General features: G+C 50.0%; 1 protein-coding gene across 5 annotated transcripts in view; it reads right to left on the bottom strand.

The window, feature by feature from the left end:
- FANCD2 (FA complementation group D2) overlaps positions 1 to 27743 on the bottom strand; it is a 2923540-nt gene that overhangs the window by 21197 nt on the left and 2874600 nt on the right. For all 5 annotated transcript variants that reach the window (XM_069644087.1, XM_069644091.1, XM_069644090.1 and 2 more), the window contains one exon: positions 6421 to 6507. In XM_069644087.1, the coding sequence (XP_069500188.1) occupies positions 6421 to 6507 (87 nt within the window). The remainder of the gene's footprint in view (positions 1 to 6420; positions 6508 to 27743) is intronic.

Genomic DNA, 27743 nt, shown 5'->3' with positions numbered 1-27743 from the left:
ACTAACCCCTACCTCTTTTCGAGTAGGGTACCAGCTCAATGGACCCTGAAGCTGACAGATATCCGCCAGAAGGAGAGGTTCCCAAGGCAAGGATTGGTGGCTCGGCGGGTGGACTAGAGGGAGAAGGGCAAAAGGGAGGCAGTGTCCCTGTTGGATTACCTGTAAGGCCCAGGCATCGGAAGAGGTATTTTTCCATTCCTTGCCAAACAGGGATATTCTGCCACCCACTGGGGATTAATGGCGGAAGTCCACTTGAGAGAGGCTTCGCTCCAGTTGCTGCCAAGGTGGAAGCACCTCCTCTGGGCACAAACTGGGCCCAGCTACTGTGGGGGGGAATGCTTCCCTTGCTTGCCCAATGGGGATTGGCCTCTACCTCTTTGGGCATATGTGGCAAAGGAGCAAACACTCCTACCCCTGCCCCCTGCGCTTGCTGCTCGTTGTTGCTGGACTGCAAGCCACAGCGACTTAGCAGTAGTTTTGGAACTGCTTCAAAGACTCATCGGCCTTGTTGCTGAATAAGTTCATGACGTTTCTCTCAGATGTCAGCAGCAAAACCAGAAGTCCTAAGCCAAGAGAATCTGAGCAAGAACATGCTTGTGGCCATTTTCCTTGCCACACAGTCTGCAGTATCCAGACTAGACTGCAAAATCTGTCGGGAGGCCTGTTAGGGAGAATTCTCATTTATGGCTATTTTCCCTTACCTAGTGAGTCCCTCAGCAGCTTTGCTGGATTTCTCGGGTTTATTTTTTCCACCTGGTAAGAGTGTGAGCCTTTTCCCACTCTTACAGTTTATGTTTTTGTGTGTGTTGTACTTTTTGTGCTCACGGGCTATGGAGTGTCACCAACTCCCTAGGCATCATCTTTTTACTTGTGTGTCACACATCACCGTTAGTGCAGTGACACAGGGATGTCTTTTAGGCTTTCCTTGTGAACTCCATTTCTGGGGATGACTACTGTCCCCCAGAAACATGTAAAGTCACCATTGGCTTTACTAGTCCTTTTAAATACAGATCCAGTACCAACCATCTTACAATGGAGTACTGGAGGGTCATATCTTTCCCCTGTCCTTCTGTACTTCAAGGGGCACTGTGTCCCCCTTCCCGACTCGACATGGCTGGTGGCAGTGGTAACTATCATTTTTACACAGATTCCCGTGTTAGTGTTCTGGCTGTGGTGACAGACGTGAACATAAAACCGCTACCCCATATCATTTTTATTTTGGGTCCTAGCGTGGTTTGTCACAATTTCGTGTTGGAATTGTCTTTCTTGTTGTTTGCTTTTCGTGCCAAACCAGGTTTGGTTTCCTTGTTCTCCGTCCTTTGGCGGGCTTCTGCGAAGAGGCCCTCCATTGGGGTCTGGGTGTCTAGGTGGACTGAATGTGAGGGAGGGGTTTAGTCACCCCCTGCACAGGGTCTCCTTAGAGACCCACGTCGCACTTTGTGTCGATTGGCTAAGGTGGTTGTCCGGGCTGGACAACCCCCCTGTTGTGTTATTGACAGCCAGGCTGTGTGAATGGGGGAGTTTGGCATAAAAGGCAGGTCTCTTGGGCTGGAAGTCAGAGCCGCCACTGGAACTACAAGAACCGAAGAGAAGTGGAGAAGAAGACGGCTGCTGCAACTCCTGGATCCCGGTGAAGCCCTGCTGCAGTCCTGAGCGATCTACCCTTCAACGACAGACGATCCAGTCCGGAGTCTTCTTCCCTTGAGCTTGGTGGGATCAACCAGCTCACCTTCTACAGCCAGAGAATCCTCTTCTGGGTCGAAATCACTGCACTGAGCTGTAGTGGTCCGGATAGCCATCAGAAGAGTCCTCTCCTGTTTTGAAGGAGTGCACCTTTTATTCATTGTTGCTTTGCTTCTGCTGGCCTCATCCCTGGGTAGTGCAGATCGCTCCAAATGTCGTCCTTGTCCCCACGACTGAAGCTTCAGGAACCATGAGTCTGCAGGAACTACCAGGAACAACTGCCGTAGCACCAGCTTTCTTCATCCGAATAAGGTACTGTGTCCATTTGGTCGTTCTCTCCGTCCGAAGGCTTGTCCTTTCTTCCTTCCCTCTTATAAAACTTTTGCTTCCCTTTGACAATATCCAGTACTCCTGGCAACGTTAATCTTGAGCTGTTCTCACCGTGTGATCCTCGACAACAGAGCCCCTGCTCCATTTGACACTGGCGCATCCCTATTGACTTTTATCTGCCTCTTAGAACACATCCTCTGATTCTATTGCCTTGACAAAAGTATTGCCTATGATTTTTATCCATTATTCCCTTGTTTTATTCTATGTGCCAAGTGTGTTTAACTACGGTTACATTTCTTCCCGCGGGTACGCTTTTCTTTCGTAAGACTGAACTGTCATTATTGTAAAAAAGTGATCGCGTATTAACCCACGGTAACGTCTTTGTTTCGAAATACCGGTCGGTCAAATCCTAATGTACTTACCTTGAATTGACCTAAACAAGAGAAATTGGTTGTGTGTAGTATATTTAGAGTGTGGTTTTATCTAAAAGAAGTGAAGTGTTTTGTGAACAGATGGTTTAAAAATAAATGTACTTATATTTTTTAACCAGAAACCTTGAGTCAGTGTTTGCTTGAGTCACAGTAATTGTAGACCTTTGTGTAATCCCTACTTCTGCTCATTTGCTCTTGAGATAAGTCTGGCTGATCAGCCATCGCTACCACTTTACTGTGTAGTACAGGCTTGTACCAAAGGTGAAATTGTACTATCATTTGTAGTCTTAATTATCTGTAGTGTTCGATAAGGGTACTGCAGGTGATTCTACCTAAAAAGGCCTCATTACCGTCCCTGATCAGAGCTTTAAAAACTTCACGCATCTCCCCTTCAGGGATGTGCTCATATGCCTCTGCCGTGACGACCACAGACCAAAGGAAAACTTAACCAGAGCACAGGAGGATTTACCCACCGGAGACCCAAGCTCAAAGACCTGAAAATCTTCCTCCCTATTGTGTCAAGCCTCTTGCTCCGCCCCCCGCTCTCCCATCAGGAGGCAAAGATGGAAAGAGGTGGTCTTGAAGTTTGCAGTAGTGGCCTGGACCACCAAACTCTCTAGCAAAGAATTAGAACAAAGGAACATGTGGTCCGAAGATGCCAGTCTGTGCTGCTTCGCCAGGTCACGATCAACTGTGTGGTTGAAGCCGGTTTGGTCCAGAGTTCCATCACTGGCCCCTCTACTGCCTGATTGAAAGGCAGTAGCATCTCCTTCTTTGGACCCTCGTCTAGGATGTCAGTACGATTGTACTTTAGATATGAGGGACAGACAGCCCCAAGGTGTCGACCACCATCACCATCAGGCACTGAAAAGCGGCCTGTGGCTTTCCTGGGTTGACAGCCGGGAGCATGTCGACCTCCTGTGAGGTGTCCAGGCCAATTGCCTCTTGCAAATCGGCTACAAGATCCTCCAGATCCCCCTGTTACACATAAAACTAATTTGAAAAATCCTTGATTTCCCTTGAGTGGAGGGGCTCCAGTCCAAAAAGGATGTGGTCCCTGTCCTCTTAATAAATGTCCTCCAAATGGGACATGCATGCTCTTCTTGGTAGCGGGGAAAATTCCCTCGCAATCATCAGCACCGTGAGAGAGGAGCCCGAGGTTGGAGGATCGACATCCAAAGACGGAATGGTGTGACTCTTGAATGTGACCTTGTCACGTCTGCTTACGGTTTCCCAGTTGGCTTATCCGAGGGCTTTGGGATCCGACTGATTGGCTGAAGCCCCTTACCAACACGCCAAGCATCTTCCACCTAGAGGCGTTCTATTCTTCTGGAGAAGAGGATTGAGTTGGAAAAGGTACATGTTGGACCTCCTCCTCCGAGGCTTCCCTGGAGTGGTGGCTCCGCTTCTTCTACAACGAAAAATGGTGTATTGAAGAACCACCTATGGACTTCAACCTCTTGTGGTACTACTTGTTTTTCTAGTACTTCCGGGAAGGGGGCAATCCTGCAGCGCACGGTAAGCATCCTCAAATGCCTCAGTTTGTCACCCCTATCTTTGTGAAGAAAGGCGAACTACTTCACCTCAAGTTCACAAAGCACTTTTGGGTGCATCAATTGATTGGCACCTAATGGTAGTGAGAACAAACTGAACTGTACCTGGATGTCATTTCAAAGATAAGGAACTTGTCAGAGGAGATTTATCCATTGGAATGGATGAATTACTGATCCATATTTGAAGCTAGTGCATTTTATAAAATATACATGTTTGTGTATAATACTTGGAATGCAAGTCTGAATGTTCTCTTATGTGAGGGGTCAGTAATGCAAGGCAGACAACTGCTTGTGTTTTTATCCAAATTATACATTTTATTAAAAGTAAAAAGTGCAAATTAATCCGCACTAAACCTACTCTAACAGGGAGTTCCCTACTTAGTGTAAGGTGTACGGGGGTTACTACTAACATCAAGAAAACTGGCCCTCACACTAAACAACGAAATATTCAGGGTAAAACATAAACAATATAAATAAGAGAATAACAAACAACCAATGATTTGGATGACCTTTGTCTGTCCTGGGTAGACCCCATCTCCAGGATTGCTCAGAGCCAATTTCTCCCCAATAATCAAAAAGAAAAGTAAAGTCTTGAACCAGTTCTTGTAAGTTCAAAATGAAATAAAAGTTCACCAGACAAAAATCCACTGGTAACAGTTCTGCAAATTTCTGTTGAAAGATTCCCCTTCCAATTCTGGTCAAGCAAACAGCACTAATGGTAATCATGGATAACCCTCTTCCAGGATTGTGTAATTACTATGTTGTGGATTTGATTAAAATGTGCTGTGCTCTCTTGACCACTCCTTGAAGTATAATACCAAAGTTAGTGGTAAATTCAATCTAACTGGCAGCGTAGTCTCAATACCCTCCAGCTCATCCACCCAGAGATGGAAAAATTAAACAAGACAGAATTGTGGATGGTGCATAGAGGTTACGCGCTCATGTTTACACAATAAGTTATGCAGTAAGCAAATCTATCTTGAATTAAGAATTTGTAGAATTGAATATATTCTCATGTGAAAGAATGTGAATTTATTCAAGAAATGGACAGCCGACATGTGTTTCGACCTCTTGGTCGTCCTCAAGGCAAAACCGCTAATTCCAGTTCAAATATTGGCTGCAGTTCAAATGCTGTTCGCTCATTCAGAGAAAGGAGTTTCATAAATAGTGTTTCCAGCGTATGTTATATTTCCTCTAGATTAGTCCACCAAAAAGTTCTAAACTTGACTTTATGTGTAAACCCGAAAATCGGCAAACCGTGAAACCGTGAATATAAATGGCCCAGAACTTTTTGGTGGACTTATCTAAAGGAAATATAACATACGCTGGAAACACAATTTATGAAACGCATTTATCTGAATGAGCGAACGACATTTGAACTGCAGCAAATATTTGAACTGGAATTAGCGGTTTTGCCTTGAGGACGACCAGGAGGTCGAAACACGTGTCGGCTGTCCATTTCTTGAATAAATTCACATTTTTTCACCAGAGAATATATTCAATTCTACAAATTCTTAATTCAAGATATATTATCTTCCAGGATTGGTTTGCCACAGTTCAAAGAAAAAAAACAACTTCTGCTTCAACAACTTCCTTTGTATTTCTGACCTCTGCAGTGTCTTTGGTATAATTGTACGGATGCTTCTTGTTAGGGTGTTGCTTTCCTCTTGACAACCCCCTTCTAATACTGTTACTGTTGGTACAGGCTCCTTTGTTCCACATGCCACTACTTCAACCAGCTTTAGGGTAATATGCACCGACAGTATTATACACAACCACAGTTCTAGTAGTTCTACTTCAACTAAAATTGTTAGGTGTTTTAAAGACAAGACTCTTCGACCTTCACAGGTAGGCAAGGGAATATCCTTTTCTAGGCTATAAGAAAAAGGCAGCTTCTTTGTCTATTCTGTCTGTCTTACTACCACCAATAAAACCTGCAGCTGCTTCCAGACTGCTCCTCTTACAACTTCAACAGTCTCAGCAGTACAGATTCTCCTCACTACCCAGGGCCCTGTCTACACCCAGGTGATCCTTCCGCAGTAGACCACCCCCAGCGCCTGCCTTCTCCTGACCACCTGGGAGGAGACTTTAGGCAGGGTTTTGGTGAGGGGTCTGCAGGATTCTTCACACTTACCAGGCTTCAAAACTCCACTAAAGCAGTCAAAGCAACAAGTAAAAAAACGAATTCAAACACAACACATTTTTAAGGCAAGCACCATGACTAGGCAATATAGCTCTGCAACTGCACACACACCTAAATGGTTGCAAGATTGTTATAACTACTAGTAGATTAAACAATCTTTGTGTTGATTTGTGTGTGGCAGTCTACCAATCTGTCTGCAGTAGTGCTCGGTTTGCGTTATTTTACTTGTTTACGGCACAATCATAAATAAATTCTGTTTGCTTTGATGGGATTACTATACCTCTCTGGCATCATCTGGTGGAAGCTGGGAAGCCTGTTCCTCATCCGTCTCACTTTCCTGGGACGTCTGTGAGAGGATTTCTTCCCCCTAAAATAGTGAAGGCAAAGAAATATAATAAAACCAGATATTAGGTTTTACCCAAATATACAAGAAATAAGAAAAAAGTTACTTACCTGTAACTCCTGTTCTCCAGCATGGGTCTGGCATGCATTCACATGCTCATGAATATTCCCCGGTGTCAGGCTAGGAATCCTCAGTAAAAAGAAAGAATTGTTTTACTTTAGCCTGAAAATTGTATTTCTCCTCTAAACCCATCACTGTCATCTGTGTCATACGTACTGCCCCCATTCAATAACAGTCGTCTCCCAAAGCTCCACCCCCTGTTGCCATCTTCAGATTTGGTAGAGTATGTAAAGCGGCAGTATGAACCAAGAAGAGCCACCGAGGGGAACGAGGGTGGGTTTGCATGTGAATCCATGCCAGACCCATGCTGTCGAACAGGAGTTACAGGTAAGTAACTTTTAGGCAGAATCCTGTGAAGTGCCCTTAGGCACTACTACACACAATTAAGACTACAGGTGGCAATACAGGTTTTACCTTTGGTACAAGCCTGTACTACTATGTCAGAGTGGTAGCAGTAGCAGAGCAGCCAGGCTTATCTCAAGAGTATATGAGCAGTAAAAGAGATTACACAAAGGGACCACAATTACTGTGACTCAAGCAAACACTGACTCAAAGTTTCAGGTAGAAAAATATAAGTAAATTTATTTTAAAACCATTCGTTATCAACACAACACTTCTATTAAATTTACAACCACACGTTAAATACACTACAACTGACTACCAGTATAGCGCAGAGCGTGAGAGGACGTGCGTGAGCTCTCTCCCCGCCGGACCAGAAACAAATGAACATGACCGAGTGATCCGGAACGTCAATGTCTGGAATCTGGTGCCCCTGTGGAGCGCGCAGTGCTGGGCAGCCCCCCGCCGGCGTCCTGTCTGAGCAGCGGTGTGGAGGCGAGCTGTGAGCCGGACCTTGGCGGGCTGAGCGTGGACAGGCCCCGGGCCGGAAGCGGAGAGGAGCGGCGGCAGTGCGGCCGTGAATCAGAAGGCAGCTGCGGGCCTGAGGGGCTCGGGACAGGGGGCTGACCTGAGTCGGGGTGCCCCCCCCTGTCGTGAAATCGCCGGCAGGGGACTGCTGCCTCGGTGGTGGTTTGGTGTCCCCGGAGGAGCGGGTGCTGCTGGGCGGCCCTCTGCCAGACCCCCGAGGGTGATGCTGGTTGGAGGAGCCAGGATGCGTGCTGGCCTCGGGCCGGCCAAGTAATCGAGGGCTGGTGCGGCCCATCCTCGGTGTGGAGATGGGGGGAGGCAGCCGCGGGACAGAGGAGCACTCGGCATTCTGAGGCGACGGACCCGGCTGGAGTCAGGCCGCTCCCCTCCCCCTGTGGCGGCAGCAGCGGAGCAGCATCCATCAGGCAAGTGCCGGGCCGAGGGAGAGAGTGGGGCTTGCGACGGTTGAGTGCAGCTTGGCACCCGAAACAGCTCCAACATATATCTCCTGCCCTTCCCGCCCAAAAAAAATAAAATAAAAAAAAAAGGAAGATTGAGCATAGCGCCCGCAGAGAGCCCGGCGCCTGGGTGAAATATTGGCAGAGGCTCTGCTGAGACTTGGGGAGCCACCGAAAGCAGAACCCTTCCCTCCCCCATTAGGACCACTGTGACTGGGATGCCCGGACTAGCACATCTGCAAAGAGGAGGCTTCCACGGGGAACCTCCTACAAGCCTCAGTGGTACCTGGGCCTCACTAGCAGTCAAGGGACTTGGCTGGACTGCAGGGGAGCGATTTCCAATTGGAGCCCAGTTGCGCTCTTCGTTGCACTCTCCACCCTCCACCCCGGACTTGGAGGAAGTTCTGAGCACCAATGTCCAAGACAAGAGCAAGGCCCACGCAGCACTCGCATTCCCCCCCGCAGCGGAGTCAGCATAAGAGCCTGAAACAGCTTTGGAGTTCGGGAACCATGAGCCCACTAAATAGAGAACCAGAGGCCACATCTGACCGCGAAGGGCAGAAAATGGGGGACGAGATACTAACTAAAAAGGACATGCAATCCTGCTTCAAAGATCTGCAGGACCAATTCTTGACGTTGGTGCAGGAGCAATTCCACACCCTGAGGGAGGATATGAGACAATCTTTACAAAAGGTGCGAGCAGATCTGGCCAAGGTCCAGGAGAGAACCGATGGCCTTGAAAGAACGGTCCAGCGAATGGAAGACGAAGCAAAGAAGTCAGATGAAGCCCTGGAGCAGCTGGCGGGAGCGGTGCACAATCTCGAGCTCCAATGTGAAGATCTTGAGAACAGGTCCCGACGCTCAAATATACGAATACAAAATCTGGCGGAGTCTGTTGCAGATGGCGACCTCCGGGCGACTGTTTCTCAGCTATTCGTGGATATCCTGGGCGAAGACGCCAATCCCGAGATTGGAATGGATAGAATACACAGGGTGGGCCCAAAGCGACTGCCGGAACCAGGAGCAAGACCACGCGATGTCTTGGTTGCTATGACGAGCTTTGTCCAAAAAGAACAGATAATGAGAAAAGCACGACTCTCCGCCCGAATCGCGGTCAACGGCCACGATGTCCAGCTTTTCCAGGACCTTGCAAAAGTGACGCTCCTGAAGAGAAGACAGATGGGACCGGTGGCCCAACACCTTAAGGATAAACAGATTAATTACAAGTGGACCTTCCCTTTTGGCCTGCTCTTCACGTGGAGGGGACACAGCGAAGAATTGTGACATGCGAGGAGGGAGAGCAATTACTGGGCATTTCGCAGGAGCGAGGAGAGGACCCGAAGCGTGTGAGGGAAAATCCTCAGGGCCCTAAAAGATTGGACGGATGGCGGACTGTTGAAAAGAAGCACAGAAGACAGAGAAGGCAAGAAGCACACAGGCTGGACTCTCATGCAACTTCCTAGGCTTGTGCCCCGGAGGGTGCGCAGGGAAAAGGCAGGAAGGAGCGGGGGCACAGAGAAACAATGGATGACAAATGGATCACGATAGTATAAGCGGCCCGGATAGGGTTACATTTTGGTACATGGAGAGGCCGAGAGCGGGGTTTAGGACTCCCCGCACAAGTTACCTGAGAGGTGATAGGGGCATGGAGCGAGGGGCAACACACTGCGGTGCTACTAGTAACCAGGCCCTTCTCAGGTGGGAAGGATGGGAGGAGGAAAGGGGGGAAGACTCTAAAGATGGGATCTTTCTTGGGGTGGCAGTTCAAGTACTGCAGGACTATAACTAAGAGAAAGAACTACACATGGACAGAAGTACAGTAAAGGGGATTAAGATCCTCTCGCACAATGTGCGGGGTATGAACACACCAATTAAGTGGAAAAAACTGGAGAGGCAAGCCTGGAGAGAGGGTGCAAGGATTCTAATGTATCAGGAAACACATGTTCGTAAAAGAGACAAAGCTAAAATTAGAATTAGAGGTGCCTCGCAAGTGTACCAGGCGAATGAAGAAGAAAAAAGAGCAGGGGTTCTCAAAGCCATTCAGGACGTCTTGGGGGCGAGGGTGCAGGATATGCTGGCCGACAAGGAGGGGATCTTTCTCTTTTTAAATGTTGTGATCGAGGGAGCAGCCCTCACCCTAGCATCTGTCTACGCGCCAAATTCAGGGCAAGACAGTTTTTTGAAAGAAACCCTGGCAATGCTGGAGACCTTTGCGACGGGAGAGATCATCTTAGGTGGGGACCTGAATCTGGCCTGGAACCCGGTGAGGGATCAGAGCTCAGGGGCGAGATCATACACGCAATCCCCATCCAAAGCTCTGGAATTGATGGTGGACGCGCTGGCACTGCACGATGTCTGGCGAACTAAGAGAGGCGATGCCCAAGGATTCACTCATTATTCCCATGTCCACAACTCACAATCTAGAATTGACTATGTCTGGGTGTCCACGGGGTTGCTAGGGAAAATAGAAGATATTAATGTGGGCCCAATTACGCTATCAGACCATGCTCCACTGATCGTTTCGCTATCAATTGCCAGCAAAAAAGGGAGAATGTGGTCATGGAGATTCCCAAGTGATTTGTTGCAAGACCACACGGTGGTGGGAACAATCAGGGAGAAAATAGCCCTGTTCTTCACGGAAAACGACACAGGCGAGACCGATAGGGCCACAGTATGGTACGCCTTTATAGCTGTAATAAGGGGAGAGATTATTGCGCTGAAAGCATTTCAAGACAGGCAGCGGTTAAAATATGAAGAGGACATAGAGTCGAAGATTCTAGACACACAAAAAGAGTTGATAGCCCAGCCGACGAGGAAACTAAAGACAACCCTGAAACTTCTACACAAGCAACATGCACTGCTACAGAACAGGAAAGCCGAACTGGCGATTCTAAGGGCAAAGCAGAGGTACTATATTAGTGCCAATAGAGCAGATAAACTGCTATCTAGACAACTGAAGGATAAAACACGCAGAATGGTCGTCACACACTTAACAGACGAAAAGGGGCAAAGGCACTTGACAGATGAAAAAATGGGAGAGATAATGGCTGACTATTAACAAGCCTTATACAGATCAGAAGAACCCTGTGAGTCAATGCAGGAGCAGTTCCTAAATGGCGTTCCTCTACCCCGAATCACAGAAGCGGACAGAGACACCCTGGACAGAGAGATACAAGTGGAAGAGGTGGAGCAAGCAATAAGGAAACTGCCTAAAGAGAAGGCACCAGGACCAGACGGCTTCACAGACTCCTTTTACAAGAAGTTTCGGGATTTCCTGGCCCCCAAATTGGCAGGGCTCTTCAACAACTTCAGAGAGACGGGAGTCACAACCAACTCGATGAACGAGGCAAATGTAGTGGTGTTCCCAAAACCGGGCAAAGATCCGGCTCTTCCAGGGTTAAATAGGCCTATAGAGTTGATGAATCTCGATGCAAAGCTCTACACCAAAATCCTGGCAGACAGATTAGCTGGACTCTTGCCCTCCCTGGTGGGCGTAGACCAATCTGGTTTGTACCAGGAAGACAAACGTCAGACAATACCCGCAGGGTGTGCCATATTATAGAGAAGGTGGGGCACACTAAAACCCCGACGATTCTAGTCTCAATCGACGCCGAAAAGGCATTTGATAGGGTCGAGTGGTCACAGCTCTTCTCCACAATGCAGCGCATGGGATTCGGATGGCACTATATGACAATGGTGCAGGCAAACCATAAATACCCCTCGATAAGGGTGGCATTGAATGAAACCCTATCATCACAGATCTCCTTCTCTTATCCAGAGGGACGAAGCAGGGGTGCCCTCTCTCCCTGCTCTTGTACGCCCTGTTTCTAGAACCCCTGCTCGTCAAAATAAGGGAATCCCAGCAAATACAGGGAGTGTTGATGGGAGGAGTGGAACATAAAGTGATGGCGTTCGCCGATGACATGCTCCTGGCCCTGACAAATTTCCCCCCATTGCTACGCCGTTTGAAGGAGGATCTAAATAAGTGGAACCCGCTTAACATCTCCTGGTGGGGCAGGCAGGAGGTGGTGAAGATGGCAGTCCTTCCAAAATTGCTATATTATTTTCAGACGCTCCCAATACGCATCCCAAGAGCTTTTTTCAAAGCACTGAACAAGTTGGTAATGGCTTATGTTTGGCAGGGCAAGCAGCCTCGGGTAGCAAGGCAGAATCTCACAGCCCGTAGAGAAGATGGAGGCCTAGCATTCCCACACTTCAAGAAGTATTATGAAGCGGCGCAATTGAGGGTCCTTAAGCAGTGGGTGGATCAGTCCCCACAGAATCCATGGGTATGCCAGGATATTGCAGTAGCGGGAGGCCCTTTGTCCAATTTACTGTGGGTTCATAGGAAATATAGGCACCCAAACACGATCATCAGTGAAGTAATGGGAGCTGGTCTGGAGGCTTGGGATGGGGCATTATCAAGGGGGCTTCTAACTTCAATACCGCACCTATTCACACCATTGTTTGACAACCCAGAGTTCCCCCCTGGAATGCAGAGGCAGGCTTTCGCTAGCTGGAGGGAAGCAGGGTGTATCATCATCAAAGATACGTACATGGGACAAAGAGTGAGGACGTTACAAGAATGTAGGCAGGACTTGGGGTGCCAGCCAAAGGACTATTATCAGTATACGCAGCTTCTTCATTGGCTCCAGCGCCCCGACATCAAAGAAGCGGCTACCAGACAATTCACGAGCTTCGAAAACTTTCTAACTACCGACCCAGGAACACGAAAGCTGATCACCAACCTCTACACCCTGATAAACTCCCAGGGTGAGGAAATAACCTGGAGCTACTTGAGGAAGTGGGAAGAGACTATTGGGGAACCTATAACTAGGACTCAATGGCGCGACTTGTGGAAGAAACTCCCTAAACTAGCCCGATCCATTCAGCTAAGGGAAAAGTGGCAGAAAGTAATACTGCAATGGCACTATGTGCCAACGAAACTTCATGCTATGTTTCCCACCGTCAGCGAACTATGCTGGCGTGGATGCTCGGCGGAAGGTACCTGGCTACATATGTGGTGGAGCTGCCCGAAGATTAAACCATTTTGGCAGTACATAATAGAACAAGTCAATGCTATGGTTCCGGGGGCGGAGAGCCTAAAGCTGCGGACATGGCTCCTGGGCATGTGGGACCTGAAGCAAAAGGTTTATGTGAGAAACCAGCAGAGGGGAGTAATGATCCTGGTCATTGCAGCTTGGCTCACAATAGCCTAACGCTGGAGGGACCCTCAACCACTGATGATGCATGACTGGCTGATAAAGGTGTGGGGATTTGTGGTGGTGGAATGGGCGACGTATAAACTGCAAGGTGTCCACGAGGCTTTCCGATCAGACTGGGGGAGTGTTATATCTACAGAGCGATTTTATGATTCAATGGTGTCCTCATAATATTAGGATCCTGGACCTGATGTAAAGAATGGTGGAAGGATGGTTCCCCATAATATATATATATAATTGGACGATAGAGTATTATTGTATATGAACTGCTATGGGCCAGCAGAAGAGTCAAGGGGAGGGAGGGTGAAAGGGGGTGGGGAGGGAAGAGGGGGGGGTTGGTCTCTTTTTCTTTTGGCGAGAGTGGTTGTTAATTGTTGAAAATCAATAAAGAGATGTTAAAAAAAAATACACTACAACTGACCAATTTACTTTGAAAGGTATGAATCAAGGTAAGTACCCTGTGTTTGATGGAACCAGCATTATGGAACAATACACGTTACCGTGAATACGATTGCGATCACTTTTTGACAGTTCAGTCTACTAAATAAATGTGTATCCGCGGCAAGAAATGCTACCAGGGCAAAAACACACTTAGCACCTGAGATACCCAGAGAGAGTTGGGGGCAATATGTTAGTTAGGCAAACAGAATCGAAGAAAACTCATGAACAGAAATGCAAGAGTCAAGAGGCCGGAGCCAGTGTCAAGTGGAACCGGGTTCCTGTGTCGAGGATCACACGTCGGATAGTTCGCAATTCAAAGTTGCCAAGAGTACTTTAGATATTGTCAAATGTTCGGAAGCAAAAGTTATAAGAAGGAGGGAAAAATAAGGGCCAGCCTTGTAAGCGAGAAGAACATGTTACTTCTTACCTTGTAACGTTGTTTCGACGGGATGTTCCTCCGACGTATTCCTTATCTTTGATAATACGTTTCCAGCTTGCTGGCCTCGGAAATATTTTCTGTAGAGGGCGCTGCGCATCGACGTCCGCCGAGTCGATGTCCCTCGACAGCCACCGTATCGGCGCCGACGTCACCATGCCCATAAATAGCCACGCGCTGCGTCCGTTGCTCAGTTCCGTTTTGTAGCATAAGAAAAGTCATGCCTGAATTGGTTATTGACCTTGAAGGAGCGTAAGCTGCAACCACAAGGGAAGTATTACTGCGGGGATGGATGGGAAGGGCGATAAGGAATACGTCGGAGGAACATCCCGTCGAAAGAACGTTACAAGGTAAGAAGTAACTTGTTCTTCGAAGGGATTGTGTCCTCCGACGTATTCCTTATCTTTGATAGACTCCCATAGCAGTGGCATGTAATTGGAGGTGGGAGTAAGAATGTTATGTATCCCTTTAGGGATGGACCGAATGTAATACGGCCTTGCCAAACCTGGTCTCTTGACTAGTGGAGGAATCCAGGTTGTAAAATTTTGTGAATGTATGTGCGGACGACCATGTGGCAGCCGCACATATGTCTCTGACCGGTACCCCTCTTCGGAGAGCCGAAGAGGCTGCGATACCCCTGGTTGAATGAGCCCTAAGATTTTGGGGTGGCTCTTTCCCTGCCAGTTTGTAACATTTCAGAATGGCCAAAATAATCCACCTGGAAATGGTTTTTGTTGTGGGTAGTCCCAACTTGTGACCTCAGTATCCTACAAACAGTTGGTCTGCTTGCCTGATCCTAGCCATTCTGCTGATGTAAAAGCTGAGAGCTCGCCTTGGGTCCAGCCTATGTAGCCTTTCTTCCTCTTTCCCCGGATGGGGAGGAGGGTAGAACGAAGGTAAGGTAATTTTCTGAGTAATATGAAAATGGTTCGAATGGTTTGATTGGAGTGCCCATTAGGAAGTTTAAGACTAAATTTAAGTCCCATAAGGGAACCTGGAATGGTTTTGGAGGATAAACATTAGTTAATCCCTTGAGAAATTGTGTCACTAGAGGTAGTTTGAAATACAATGGTTCCTCCGCAGTATGCTTGAAGATAGAAAGCGCTGCAAGATAGCCTTTTACCGTGCCAACTTGAAGGCCTGAGTTTGCCAAGTAGAGTAGGAACGATAACACCGTTGGTGTACCACATGAAAAAGGGTTGATATTCTCTTCCCTACACCAGCTGCAAAATTTGTTCCAACGGCAGCGGTATAAAGACTTTGTTGCTGGCCTTCTGGCCGAAAGCAACACCTCCATGACGTCATCAGGGAGATCCCAATCCTTGTACCTCACCCTTTCAGAAGCCAAGCGTGAAGGTTGAAGGTTCTGGTGTCTGCATGGAGAACATGACCTCCCTTCTGCGAGAGAAGATTCTCTTTGAGTGGAAGACGGATTGGAGGGCAGATGGACATATCTAGAAGGTCCGGGTACCACGTTCTCCTGGCCCAGTCCGGGGCAATTAGGATCATGGTTTTCCAGAATCTTCTCAACCTCCTGATCATTTGAGGAATAACAGGGACTGGTGGGAACGCGTAAAGGAGTGGAAACTCCCAGTCCACTACGAACGCGTCTCCTCGAGCTTCTCTCGGGGGAAATTCCCTTGAACAGAACAGACCGCACTTCCTATTGACGCTGGTGGCGAACAGATCCACCTGAGGGGTTCCCCAAAGGGCGAAGATCTCTTGAAGGACTTCCTGAGCTAGCTCCCACTCGTGGGAGACTGTGCTCTGCCTGATCAGAGCGTCCGCTGTCAAGTTCTTCTCTCCGGCTAGGTGGACTGCCGATAGAGAGATTCCTTCCCGAATTGCCCAAAACCAAAGCTGCATTGCCTCTCTGCACAGTGGCAGTGATCCTACGCCTCCTCTTTTGTTGAGGTAGTGCATGGCCACCGTGTTGTCCATCATTATCACGACATTTCTCCCCTGTACTGATGGCAGGAAAGCTTTCAGCGCTAGTCTGATTGCTCTCAGCTCCAATAGGTTGATGTGTAGTCTGGACTCCGATGGAGACCAACGACCGCTGATGGTCAAGCCGTTGGCATGGGCTCCCCACCCCGTGAGTGAGGCGTCTGTGACTACTGTTATCTCCGGCCATGGTTGCCAAAACAGTTCTCCTTTCAAGATGTTCTCTGGATAGGTCCACCATTGAAGGTCGCGGGCTACTTTGTCCGGAATCCGGAGGAGATCTGTCATTCTCCCTGAGAATTGCGACCACTGAGTTTTCAGTGCCCACTGAAGGGATCTCATTCTCAGGCGATCCTCTGGCAAAAGGAAGATGCAGGATGCCATGAGGCCTAGCAACCTCAAAAAGTCGAAGGCTGGGAGACGTTGGGCATTTTGAAACTTGTTGACCATCTGCAGAATATCTTGAGCCCTCACCTCTGGTGGTGAGGCTTTTCCCAGGGAAGTGTCTGGGACCGCTCCGATGAATTGGAGTCTCTGTGATGGTATCATCTGTGACTTCTTTAAATTGAGGGAGAAGCCCAGTTTGTGAAGGAAGTGCCAGACATAATCTAGCTGGATCTGAGCTTGTTCTGAAGATACAGCCCTGATCAGCCAATCGTCCAGATAGGGGTAGACGTGGATCCCTTCTCTCCTTAGACTCGCAGCCACTACCGACATTAGCTTGGTGAAGACCCTCGGGCGGAGGTCAGCCCAAATGGCAGAACTCGAAATTGATAATGAGAGTCGCCAATTGCGAACCTCAGGTATTTCCTGTGTTTGAGATGGATAGGCACATGGAAAAAAGCATCCAGGGATACCAGCCAGTTCTGGAGCTAAAGGGCCTGAAGGATCTGAGAGAGAGTTACCATCTTGAACTTGTCCTTCCAGAGGAACTTGTTCAATTCTCGTAAGTCCAGGATGGGTCTCAGTCCTCCGTCCTTCTTTGGTATAAGAAAGTAGGGGGAGTACCAGCCCTTGTTCCTGTCCGCTACAGGTACCGGTTCTATGGCACCTTTCTCTAGCAGGTCTATAATTTCCTGCAAGAGGAGCGGATCTGGAACTTTTAGACAGCTGTGCCCCGGTGGAAGACTCTGAGGGATGTGTAGAAAGGGTAGGCAGTAAGCCTGGGCAACGGTCTCCAATGCCCAAACGTCTGACGTTATAGCCTGCCATTCCGACAGATGGTGAGTTAACCTGCTCCCTACAGGTGTCTTGTGTGGAAAGACCTCAGAGTGGTTTGGGGGCGGCTGATGCAGATGCCAAGGGTAAAGAGGCACCTGCTGCGGCCTTAATACCTTTGACCCGTCCACCTCGGGTGGATCTCCTTTGGCCTCTTTGAGCCGGCTGTCCTCTGCCTTTCCCGAATGCGGAATAATAGCGAAAGGACTTTCCTCTTCCAGAAGTGCCTGAGGGGCGAAAAGGAGTTCGACGGATTGCAGCTCCAAACGATTTTGCCGCTGCTTTAGATGTTTGCTACTTTTCCAGAGTGTCATCAGCCTTCTTTCTGAATAATGAAGAGCCGTCAAAGGGCATATTCTAAAGTCTGGCCTGTACATCTGGAGCAAAGGCAGACTTTCGCAACCACGCATGCCTGCGGATTGTTGTACTTGCCGCCATGGCTCTGCTGATTCTGTCAGCGGAATCGATGCCAGTTTGAAGTGACTCGCACATGGCATCCTTGCCATCTTTAATAATGTTAAGGAAGGCTTCCTTTTCCTCTCTTTCGGGTATGCAGTCAGCCGCTGATGAAGCACACTCCCGCAATGTGTGACTGAACCTGGCGAGTGTACAGGTGGCGTTGATGGACTTCAACGCCATACTACAAGCAGAGAAGACTTTCTTCGCCATAGAATTGTACCTCTTGTCATCTCTATCCTGTGGGACAGTAGGGTAAGCGGTCCTACTGCTAGATGAAGTTGCCGCTTGGATCACCAGGCTCTCTGGAGTCGGGTGTTTTGATAAGTATTCAGGGTCAGCAGCCGCTACCCTATACTTGGCTGACAATCCTTTATTGACTACAGGGATAACTTCAGGAGTTTCCCAATTAGATGTAATTTTCCTTTGTAAAGCTGCATGGAAGGGGTCCACAGGATCCTCTTGTGGACCTTTGTCTAATATGTCTGTCAGGTCATCCTGTTGAAAAACAGGCGAAGGCACAGACCAACCCATAAATTCAACAATTCTTGCCATAAGGGTCCTATAGGGTGTTTCGGCATGTTCTCCTGGGTCTGGCTTAACAAATTCCACTTCTGGGGAAGTGTCCAGCCCACTTGCCTCATGTAGTGACTCCTGTAGGTCCTCCAACCTTCTTTCCTCAGAGGTGAAATCCTCTGAAACAGGTAGTGTGGTCCTCTGCAACCCAAAGGTTTCCTGGTCAGAATCTTCCCCCTCTTCATTAATTGAAGATAGTCCAGGGAACTCTGACCTCTGAAATGGTGTAAAACCCATCTCTAAGGCAGAAGGAGCAAAACTCGTCATTATTGGGCGAGAAACCGTCAATGCCGATATGACAGGCTTCGAAGGCGCCGAGAACGGCGTCGAGAAAACTGGAAGAGGTCTCGAAGAACTCTAGAGGATCGGGATCCTACTCGAGGATGTCGACGACGGTCTCGGCGTCATGCCGGAGGCCCTTGGAATGACTGTTGGCGTAGCCTCGGTCTTTTCTTTCATCGGCGTCTACGATGGCGTCGAGTCGATCGACCGATGCGTCGAAGAACCCTTTGACAACGGCGTCGATGGCGCCGATCCATGCGTCGAAGGAATCTTCAACGACGGCGTCGAAAGAATCTTCGACGACGGTGTCGAAGACGGTGCCTTCTTATCCGATGGCCTGTGGCGCTCTCGGGTGGAATGTTTCGCCGGGAGCTGCGACTCGCGCCGTTTTGATTTTTTGGGTTTTCACCCAGGGTATCACCCTCAGCTGTCTTCGAGGGAGTCGAGGCCGCTTTCTCCAAGACACTTAACATTTTCTTTCTGAATTCCTCCCACTCAGCCTGAGAGCTGTGTTTTGTGGGACAGGAGACCTTTTCTGGGGAAACAGAAGACGACGGACGAGGAAGGGGATCTTCGACATCTCTTCTTTGAGTGTCTTGATCTCAATGAATGGTGGGAGCTACTTCGAGATCTAGAATGGGAATGTTTTCGGCGGCGAGGAGACGAATGCCTCGACTCAGCCGAAGAAACCTTCGAGGAGGTTTTGACTGACTTACCTCTCTCGAGCTTCCCCTTGTGCTCCTTCAAGGCTTTCGCCGTCATGGACATGCAGTCCTCACACTCCGAACAATGATGCTGGGGTCCCAAGCACCACAAGCAAATCCTGTGTGGATCTGTTATCGACATTTTTTTACTCGACATTTCTTGAAGCCGGATCGCGGCGTCGTCGGTTCCGATGAAGATGCCATCGAGAACGAGTTGGTATTTATACGAGTAGATATAGAGGGTTATCCTGACTGAACTGAGCAATGACGTTCCGAGGCCCCACGAAGCACGGAAAAACGGAACTGAGCAACGGACGCAGCGCGTGGCTATTTATGGGCATGGTGACGTCGGCGCCGATACGGTGGCCGTCGAGGGACATCGACTCGGCGGATGTCGACGCGCAGCGCCCTCTACAGAAAAAATTCCGAGGCCAGCAAGCTGGAAACGTATTATCAAAGATAAGGAATACGTCGGAGGACACAATCCCTTCGAAATAGGGATTTCGCCCAAAATTCCTCAAGCAGGACACAGTACATTTTCAAAGAAGAAGCTGGTGCCACAGCAGTTGTTCCTGGTAGTTTCCTGTAGACCCACGATTCCTGGCTTCGGCACGAAGGACGATGAAGGGGGTCTACACCACACAGGGATGAGGCCGGCAGCAGCGACGATTAATAAAAGGTGCGCTCCTTAAAAACAGGAGAGGCTCTTCAGGTGGCTATCCGGACCACTACAGCAGTGTGCAGCGATTTCGACCACGAAGGGGACCTCTGGCTGAAGAAGACGAGCTGGTTATCCCCCACCAGGCTCAAGGGAAGAAGACTCCGGACTGGATCTCCTCTGAGTCGTTGAAGGGTAGAGAGCTCAGGACTGCAGCAGGGCTTCACCGGGACGGGATAGTTGTAGCAGTCGACCTCTCCTCCGCTTCTCTTCGGTTCCTTATACCTACTCTCTGACTTCCAGCCCATGAGGCCTGCCTTTTATGCGAAAATCCCGCATTCACACAGCCTGGCTGTCAATCACACAGCAGGGGGGTTGTCCAGCCTGGACAACCACCTCAACCATTCATGAAAAAGTGCGACTTGGGTTTCCTAGGATACCCTATGCAGGGGGTGACTACACCCCTCCCTCACATTCAACCCACCTAGACACCCATGCACCTTGAGGAGGGCTTCTTGGCAGAAGCCCGCCAAAAGACAGTGAACTAAGAAGGCAAACCTGGTTTGCCGCGCAAAGTAAAACACAAGAAGGAGTTTAACAAAAAGAAATGGTGAATAAACCGCCCCGGAGCCAAAAGAAAAAGGATTTGGTCAAGCGGGTTTAAGTTCGAGGCTAACGCAATAGCCTACAATATTACCACGGTTATATAAGATAACCGCGGTAGAAAATTAGGGTAGATACCACTGCCACCAGCCATGTCTAAATGTTAAAAGAGCGAAACTATGCTCTAGGAGGTACAGATAAAAAGGGCTAAGGAGTAACCCTTTCCAGCACTCCATGTAAGATGGTGTGTACTGGATCTGTGGTTAATTTGACTAAGTAAAGTTAATGGTAACTTTACTCTTTTCTGGGGGACAGTAGTCAGCCTCAGAAATGGAGTTGGTGGGAAGTCTGAACGACAACCCTGTGTCACTGCACGGAAGGTGCTGTGTGACACACAAAAGAAGGGGGCTACTGAAGTGGTGTACTCCAGAGTCCACAATCACAAAAACAGGTAAAAACACATAGCAAAACACAAGTAAGAGTGGGGGAAAAGCTCACACTCTTACCAAGTGGAAAGAAATAACTCCAGAGATCCAGCAAAGCTGCTGAGGGACTCACTAGGTAAGGGAAATTAGCCATGAAATGAGAATTCTCCCTAACAGTAACATTCTCCAGCACTGGGTCTGGCATGGATTCACATGCTCATGAATACGATTACTCAGCAGTACATGAACACAACCACAGGAGGTGGCAAGGCTCAACAGAAGCAATACACTTACCCCTGGAACAGACTCACCTCATACAAAAAAGGTTGCATAGCACCACTTGGCTGACCCAGGACTGCTCCCTGGAGTCCATAGTCCCCTTTCCTCCAAACTGCATGGGTGACCCTCGCTAGGGACAGGAAACTGGACCTTTTTCACCAGAAAAATCATTTCCCCCTTTAAATTTAGATGCAAGCGGGGCACGGCCCTGGGAGAATGCGCTCCCCTGACTCTGCCCACCGGCGCCACTCCTCAGTCCCTTTGACACGTCAACAACATTTAAGATTGCCTAATGACACCCATATTATTAGGGGGGAGGATGGTGGGACGTATGGAGGAAAGGGGACTATGGACTAGAAGTACGTTAGTCACTACAGTAAGTAACTTATAATTACTCCTACTTCCCTTCCCCTTTCCTCCATACTGTATGGCCGATTACAACTGAATGTCGCCCCAGGGTGGAGAGTTGCCCCTCTTAAGAAAACAAGTTCTTCAGAACTGCCAGGCCAAATGCTGCGTCTAACTTGACGTTGGCATCCAAGCAGCAGTGTTTGCAAAATGCAGAGGGAGTAGCCCACGTAGCCGCCTTGCTGATAATCTGCCATGGGACATGTCTCTGGAAAGCTACCGCTGTGGCTTTGGCTCTGATAGCATGGGCATGCATGTTAGCTGGCAAAGGTGTGTGCTGCCCCTCGTACACCTCCTTGATGGCCATAACCAGCCACCTCGCTATGAAAGCCTTAGAGGCCTGACAGCCTGGTTTTGATCCTCCAAATGTGATGAAGAGGGCGTCCGATTTACGGAAGCTCTTAGTCCTGTCCAGATAAAATTTTAACGCACGCCTGGCATCCAGACAGTGCAATACCTTCTGAGACCTTAGAGTCAATGAAAAATGTCGGGAGAACTATCCATCTCTTCGTTCAGGTGGAAGGGGGAACATGACTTTCGGAAGAAATGCAGGGTGTGTTCTAAGCACGACCTTGTCCCTATGAAATGTAGTATATGGCTCCGAAGCCACCAGTGCCTGAATTTCAATGATCCGGCATACAGAGGTAAGGCCCACCAGGAGCGAAGTCTTGATGATAACTAGTCTGATGTCCGTGGATGCCATGGGTTCAAGCGGCTTGTGCGCTAGGGCGCCCAGCACCACATTGAGGTCCCAGACCGGGAGTGGTCTCTTGATAGGCGGATACTGTCTGGTGAGACCCATCAGGTGTCTCTTAACCACTGGATTTGAGGATGAAAAGATGTAATCGCCAGCGTTCTTGTAGGCCCCAGTGGCTGCCAGATAGGTGAAGCATGTGTCTACCTGCACACCTGAATGAGCCAGGTGCGCTGAGAAGGATAGCACATCATCCAACGAGCACGACAATGGGTCAATTCTCTTTGGTTCTGCCCATTGACAGAACCTGGTGCACTTGCTTTTGTAATGGCTCCTGGTAGAGTCGCTTCTAACCCCCTGTAGGATAGCCAGGTTAGCCTGTGACAGGGGCAGATGTTTTAGGGGGACCTGTTCAGGAACCAAGCTGCGAGGGCTAACTTCTGTGGAGTTGGGTGAACCGTCGTACCCCCTTGCTGGGAGATTAAGTGGGCAGGGCCCACCAGGTGGTGTACTGGGGGCTGATCCACCAGAAGGAGGAGTTCCGAGAACCAGGGTCTTGCGGGCCCTGCCTGCAGATGACCCTGTGGACCAGGGGAGTCGGGGGGAAATCGTACGCGTTCATGTTGGTCCACCGGATCTGTAACGCGTCACCCAAAGAGCCCCTGCTTTGCCCCAGCCAAGAGGCAAACTGGGGGCATCTCCTGTTGGTACTGGTGGCGAAGAGGTCCACCTGAGGGTGAGCCCACCTGGTGAAGAGCCCCTGCAGGACTTCCTTGTTCAACTGCCACTCGTAGTTATCTGTCCCCAGGCGGCTGAGCCCATCTGCATGTAGGTTGGACTCTCCAGGAAGGTGGATCGCTGACACGAGAAAGTCGTTCGCCAGATCCCACTCCCAGATGTCGATAGACAGCCTGCAGAGGGGAGGGGAGGGGACCTGGTCCCGCCCTGCTTGTTGATGTAATACAAGCAGGTGGAACTGTCTGACTGGATGCAGGTCGATTTGTGAGTGCAAGCCAAATAGCCATCATCTCGAGTCAGTTGATGTACTCCATCTGCTCCTGACAAGACCATCCTCCATGGACCACTGTGGCTGTCCAGGGTAGGCCCTGATCCCTCTAGGGGCAAGTCTGTGGTAATGGTCACCTGAGGGGCAGGCTGCTGAAATGGCCTGTCTACCCGCAGGGTGGTGTCTGTGCCCTACCGGACTGGGTCCTGGTGGAGGTGTTGTGGTATGCTGACTGGCTCTGCCCGAGAACCCTTCTCCTGATTCCAAGAAGCTAAGAAATGAAGTTGCAGCCTCCTCATTTTGAGCCTGGTACTGCGAGGAGACATGCTGCCATGATTCCAAAAGGTGTTGGTAGCACGGTGCCAAGGTCACTGTTCTGCTGAGGAAATGTCCAGAGGCCCTCTTGATAGCTATGATCTTGTCTGCTGAAGAATAGATCCTCTTGGTCCTTTTGTCCCATATAAGACCTATGAAGGTCAGAGTCTATGTGGGCAGTAACTGTGACTTCTTGAAATTGATAGAGAATCCCAGCCCGTATAGTGTGCCCATGAGGGTGGAGGCTGTGTGCTGTACTGCATCCAGAGACCCCACCCTGACTAGCCAGTCGTCGAGGTACACGTATATGTGGTGGCTCTGCACCCTGAGTAGAGCTGCCACAGTGTTCATTAATCTTGTAAAAACCCTTGGGGCCGGTTTGAGTCGAAAGGGCAGAACTCTGTTTTGGTAGTGAAAATCCATGATCCTGGACCGCAGAAAGGACCGATGGGGTTCGCAAATTGGGACAGACAGGTAAGCAGCTCCGGCGAACGACTTTCACTTGTCAAACAAGGTCTCTGCAATCAAGGCTGGGGTAACCATCTTGAACTTTTGGAGGGGGAGGGAAAGGTTCAAGGAATAAAGGTCCAGCACGACTCTCAGGTCAGCCTGCTTTTTTTTTGTGTATGGCGAAAATTTGTGAAGCAAAGCCCTCGCCTCGTTGTGAAGCAGGGACTTCCTCCACCGCCTGGCTCGCTACAAGCGAGCAGATTTCCGCCAACAGAGTTGCCGTACCAATCTGCGGGAGTGGAGGGGAGGAAGGAGGAAATGGTAGCCGGAAGCTTGTAGATACCATTGAGAGGATCCACGTGAATGGCAAGCCTGGCCCCCACCGGAGACAAGGATCCAGATGGACCCGTCACAACATTTTTCCCCTATGAGGCTGGTGCTGAGGAGTGGGAATGGAAAAAGCCCTTGTTAGCCGCCTTGTGCTGCTTATGTCTGCGCAGGCTTGGGGATCTATCTGGTTGTCTAGACCGTCTCTCCTGGAAGCCTTTAAAGCCTCCGTAAACCCGACCCTTGTCCAAGCACTGGTGCGTTTGGCTGTAGGTCTTTGGTGTGGACTTGGTCGATATAGACAAAGATTTAGCTGTCTGGGAGCTATTCTTTGTCTTGTCGAGTTCCTCATCCGTTATCGAATGGAACAAATTGCCCCCCAGCGAAAGGCAGGTTGAGTATGCGCTCCTGCACATCAGGGTTGAATCCAGGCTGTTCTCATGTCGGTGGCAATACATATGCCTCTGCCTGAGATGTCAACGTGTGCCATTGTGGATTCCATTATATACTGTGCCACAATTTTGCCCTCCGCCAACCCGCCCTTGAACCGTGCCTGGCTGTGGGCAGGAAGCTCTGGAAGGAAGTCTGCGATCTGCCACCACTGCTTCTGATTGACAGCCGCCAACATGGCATCAGCTGTGGCCCGACGCAGGTGGAGCATGGTGTTTGAGTAGATCTTTTTGCCCAATGACTCCAAGAGCTTTTCCTCCTTGGTCAGTAGTGCTGATGCGGAAGCCACCAAAGACGACTGTGGTTTGGAGTATAGCGATGCCGCTGATATGACCGAAGAGTGCAGATGGGGGTGCACCGACAATAGGAGGGAGTCCCCTTCCATCTGCCTGTACTTACGTCGATACGCTTGTTCATAGGTTGGGTAGAGTGTGGCTTGACCCAGCTCTTTTTGGCTAAGGCTTCGACATTCTTCCTAAGTGGGATACCAGTTCTAGTAGGAGAAAGCAGCGTATGTACCTCAGCCAGGACCCCCGCCTCTGGTTGTTCCACTTGTGGCCTTGGGATACCTAGGTACTCAGCCAGCCCCGCCAGCCTCTCATGGAATGCTTTGGCTGACGATGGAGTGTCCGGATCATCCTCCTCATCCGTGTCTGCCATTGTGTCATGCAGATCTGGGGGAGCAGGAGGCGTGCTGGGCGTGGGCGCTGTGGCGTGCCGACTGTCGGTGCCAGGGGCTGAACCGGAGGCTTAGCTGCCGTGATTGGCGCGGGCATGGGAGCCATGGGCTGAGCTGGACCCAAGGCCGGAGGGAGCATATCTTTGATTACGTCCCTGAGGATGGTACCCATCTGTGGTGATCTCATGAGGGTGAGGAACTTCTCAAAGAACCTATCCTCGCAAGCAGGAGGAGTGTCTGATGGAGTAGGGGCCGGGTCCTGAGGCTGCAGAGTCCTAGGCGTGCCCTGCCTCGCCAAGCTGGGGGATGCATACTTTCCCTGCAAGGTGGACGGACTGGATGCCGACCAGGTGACAGGGGTTGACCAATTCCATCTGGATGCGCGCTCCCCTGCCTGATCCCCTGCCTGATCTCTGAGTGGGAAAGGCCTCAGGCGAGCCGCCATTTTATCTGGCCCAGCGGTACATGCCTGGGGCATGGTGATTGCTGAGCTGGGTCTGGTCTCTACCTGCACGCTGAACAGCGAAGGTTGCGACTTTCCCTGCACCTCAGGTTGAGACCTGTTAGGCGGATTGCCCTCGGCCATGGTGCCGGTAGTGCTGCGTACAGGCGCCCCCTTGGACAGGGATCCACTGCTAGGGCGAAGCCCCTGCGGTCAGGACCCGGTAATAGAGCCCTGTGGCCCCTAAGCGGTAGGACCGGTAGGATCTTGCAACCCACCTTGGCCTGAGGGCCGGTAGCTGGTGCCGCCTCTGTCTAATTGATGGCTCTAGAGTCTGGGAGACCCCTTCCGCTTGGGTGCTTCCCTGGGAAGGAGTCACCCTTATTGGGTGCGGAGGAGAACAGAGCACCTACCTCTGGAAGCAACCTTTCGAAGCGTGAGGGTCGGACGTCGGGAGGGAACCTCGCAGGCTGGACACCTGCTGAAATCCGCTGTTGTCGACACGTGCCAGGGAGGAGCGTGGCACCAGAGGACAGAGCAGTACCTGACAAATGGAACAGAAAAAGAAAACGGAATGACCTCTTCCGGGGAAGTGTGCGCAGAAATTACAAGGCCGTAGGCCTAACCCAGGAGCGCTGGTGAAAGCGGTCCGTTCCCATCGACGTGGAAAAGAGGACTGGGGAGTGGCGCCGGTGGGCAGAGTCAGAGGAGTGCACGCTACCAGTGCCGCGCCCCAGCACGCATCTAAAGCAAAAGGGGAAGCTGATTTTGTTGGTGAAAAAGGTTCTGTTTCCTGTCCCTAGCGAGGGGCATCCATACAGTATGGAGGAAAGGGGACGGGACGTACGAGTAATGCTGTTGTCGCTGCAATGGCTCTGCTGGAGTGGGCTCTCAGCCAGCCTCGTAGCAGTCTGTTGGCCAGACGATGACAGTGCATGATGCAGCCGGAGAGCCACCTGGATATGGAGCCTTAAACAGGGCCTTCCCAGGATTCAGAGGTCCAAAGTTCATAAAACGTTGAGCTGTCTGCCGAAAGTCCTTTGTGCGTGCTACATAGAACACCAAGGAACGGGCAATGTGAAGCAAATACAACGTCCTTTCCACTGGCATGGAAGGATTTGGGAAGAAAACAGGCAAAACCAAAGGCTTGTTGAGAGGGAATTCAGAAGGAACCTTCGGCATGAAGGTGGGGTGGGTCCGCAGCACCACCCTTGTAGCGTGTATACACAAGTACGGCTTCTTGCAAGAGAGTGCCTCGATCTCCCCAACCAGCCTGGCAGAGGTGTTGGCCACAGGGAAAGCAGTTTTCCACGAGAGAAAGTTCAAGGGGCCTGACACATCAGTTCAAAGGGGACCTGCATGAGTTTGGTCAAAACCATTTTGAGCTCCCAGGTAGGAGCAGGAGCCTTCACTGGTGGAAAGGTCCTGAAGAGGCCTTTGAGGAACTCCTTGACGAGCATGTGGGACCTCAGGAATGGCCTACCCAGTGACTTGGTTTAACGATATATGGCTGCCAGATGAACCTTGATTGAGACATGAGCCAGACCAGCCGTGGCCAGTGAAAGCAGATACGGGAAGAGCTGTGGAGCAGTGACTCGCAGCAGAGTAATCTTCTGAGTCCTGCACCATACTGCGAAGCGTTTCCACTTGTGGGTGTAGCACGACAACGTAGAGTAGGCTCTGGCCTTGGCCACGATCTTCTTGCATTCCAGCAGCAGGGAATAATTCACTAACTTTAGGGCTGCATGAACCAGGCCGTGAGGCTCATCAACGCTGGGTTGTGGTGCAGTATCATTCTGT

The sequence above is a fragment of the Ambystoma mexicanum genome, chromosome 2p, assembly GCF_040938575.1.
Source record: "Ambystoma mexicanum isolate Mex_15411 chromosome 2p, UKY_AmexF1_1, whole genome shotgun sequence".
Lineage (NCBI taxonomy): Eukaryota > Metazoa > Chordata > Amphibia > Caudata > Ambystomatidae > Ambystoma > Ambystoma mexicanum.
This window is presented reverse-complemented; position numbering and strand designations above follow the sequence as displayed.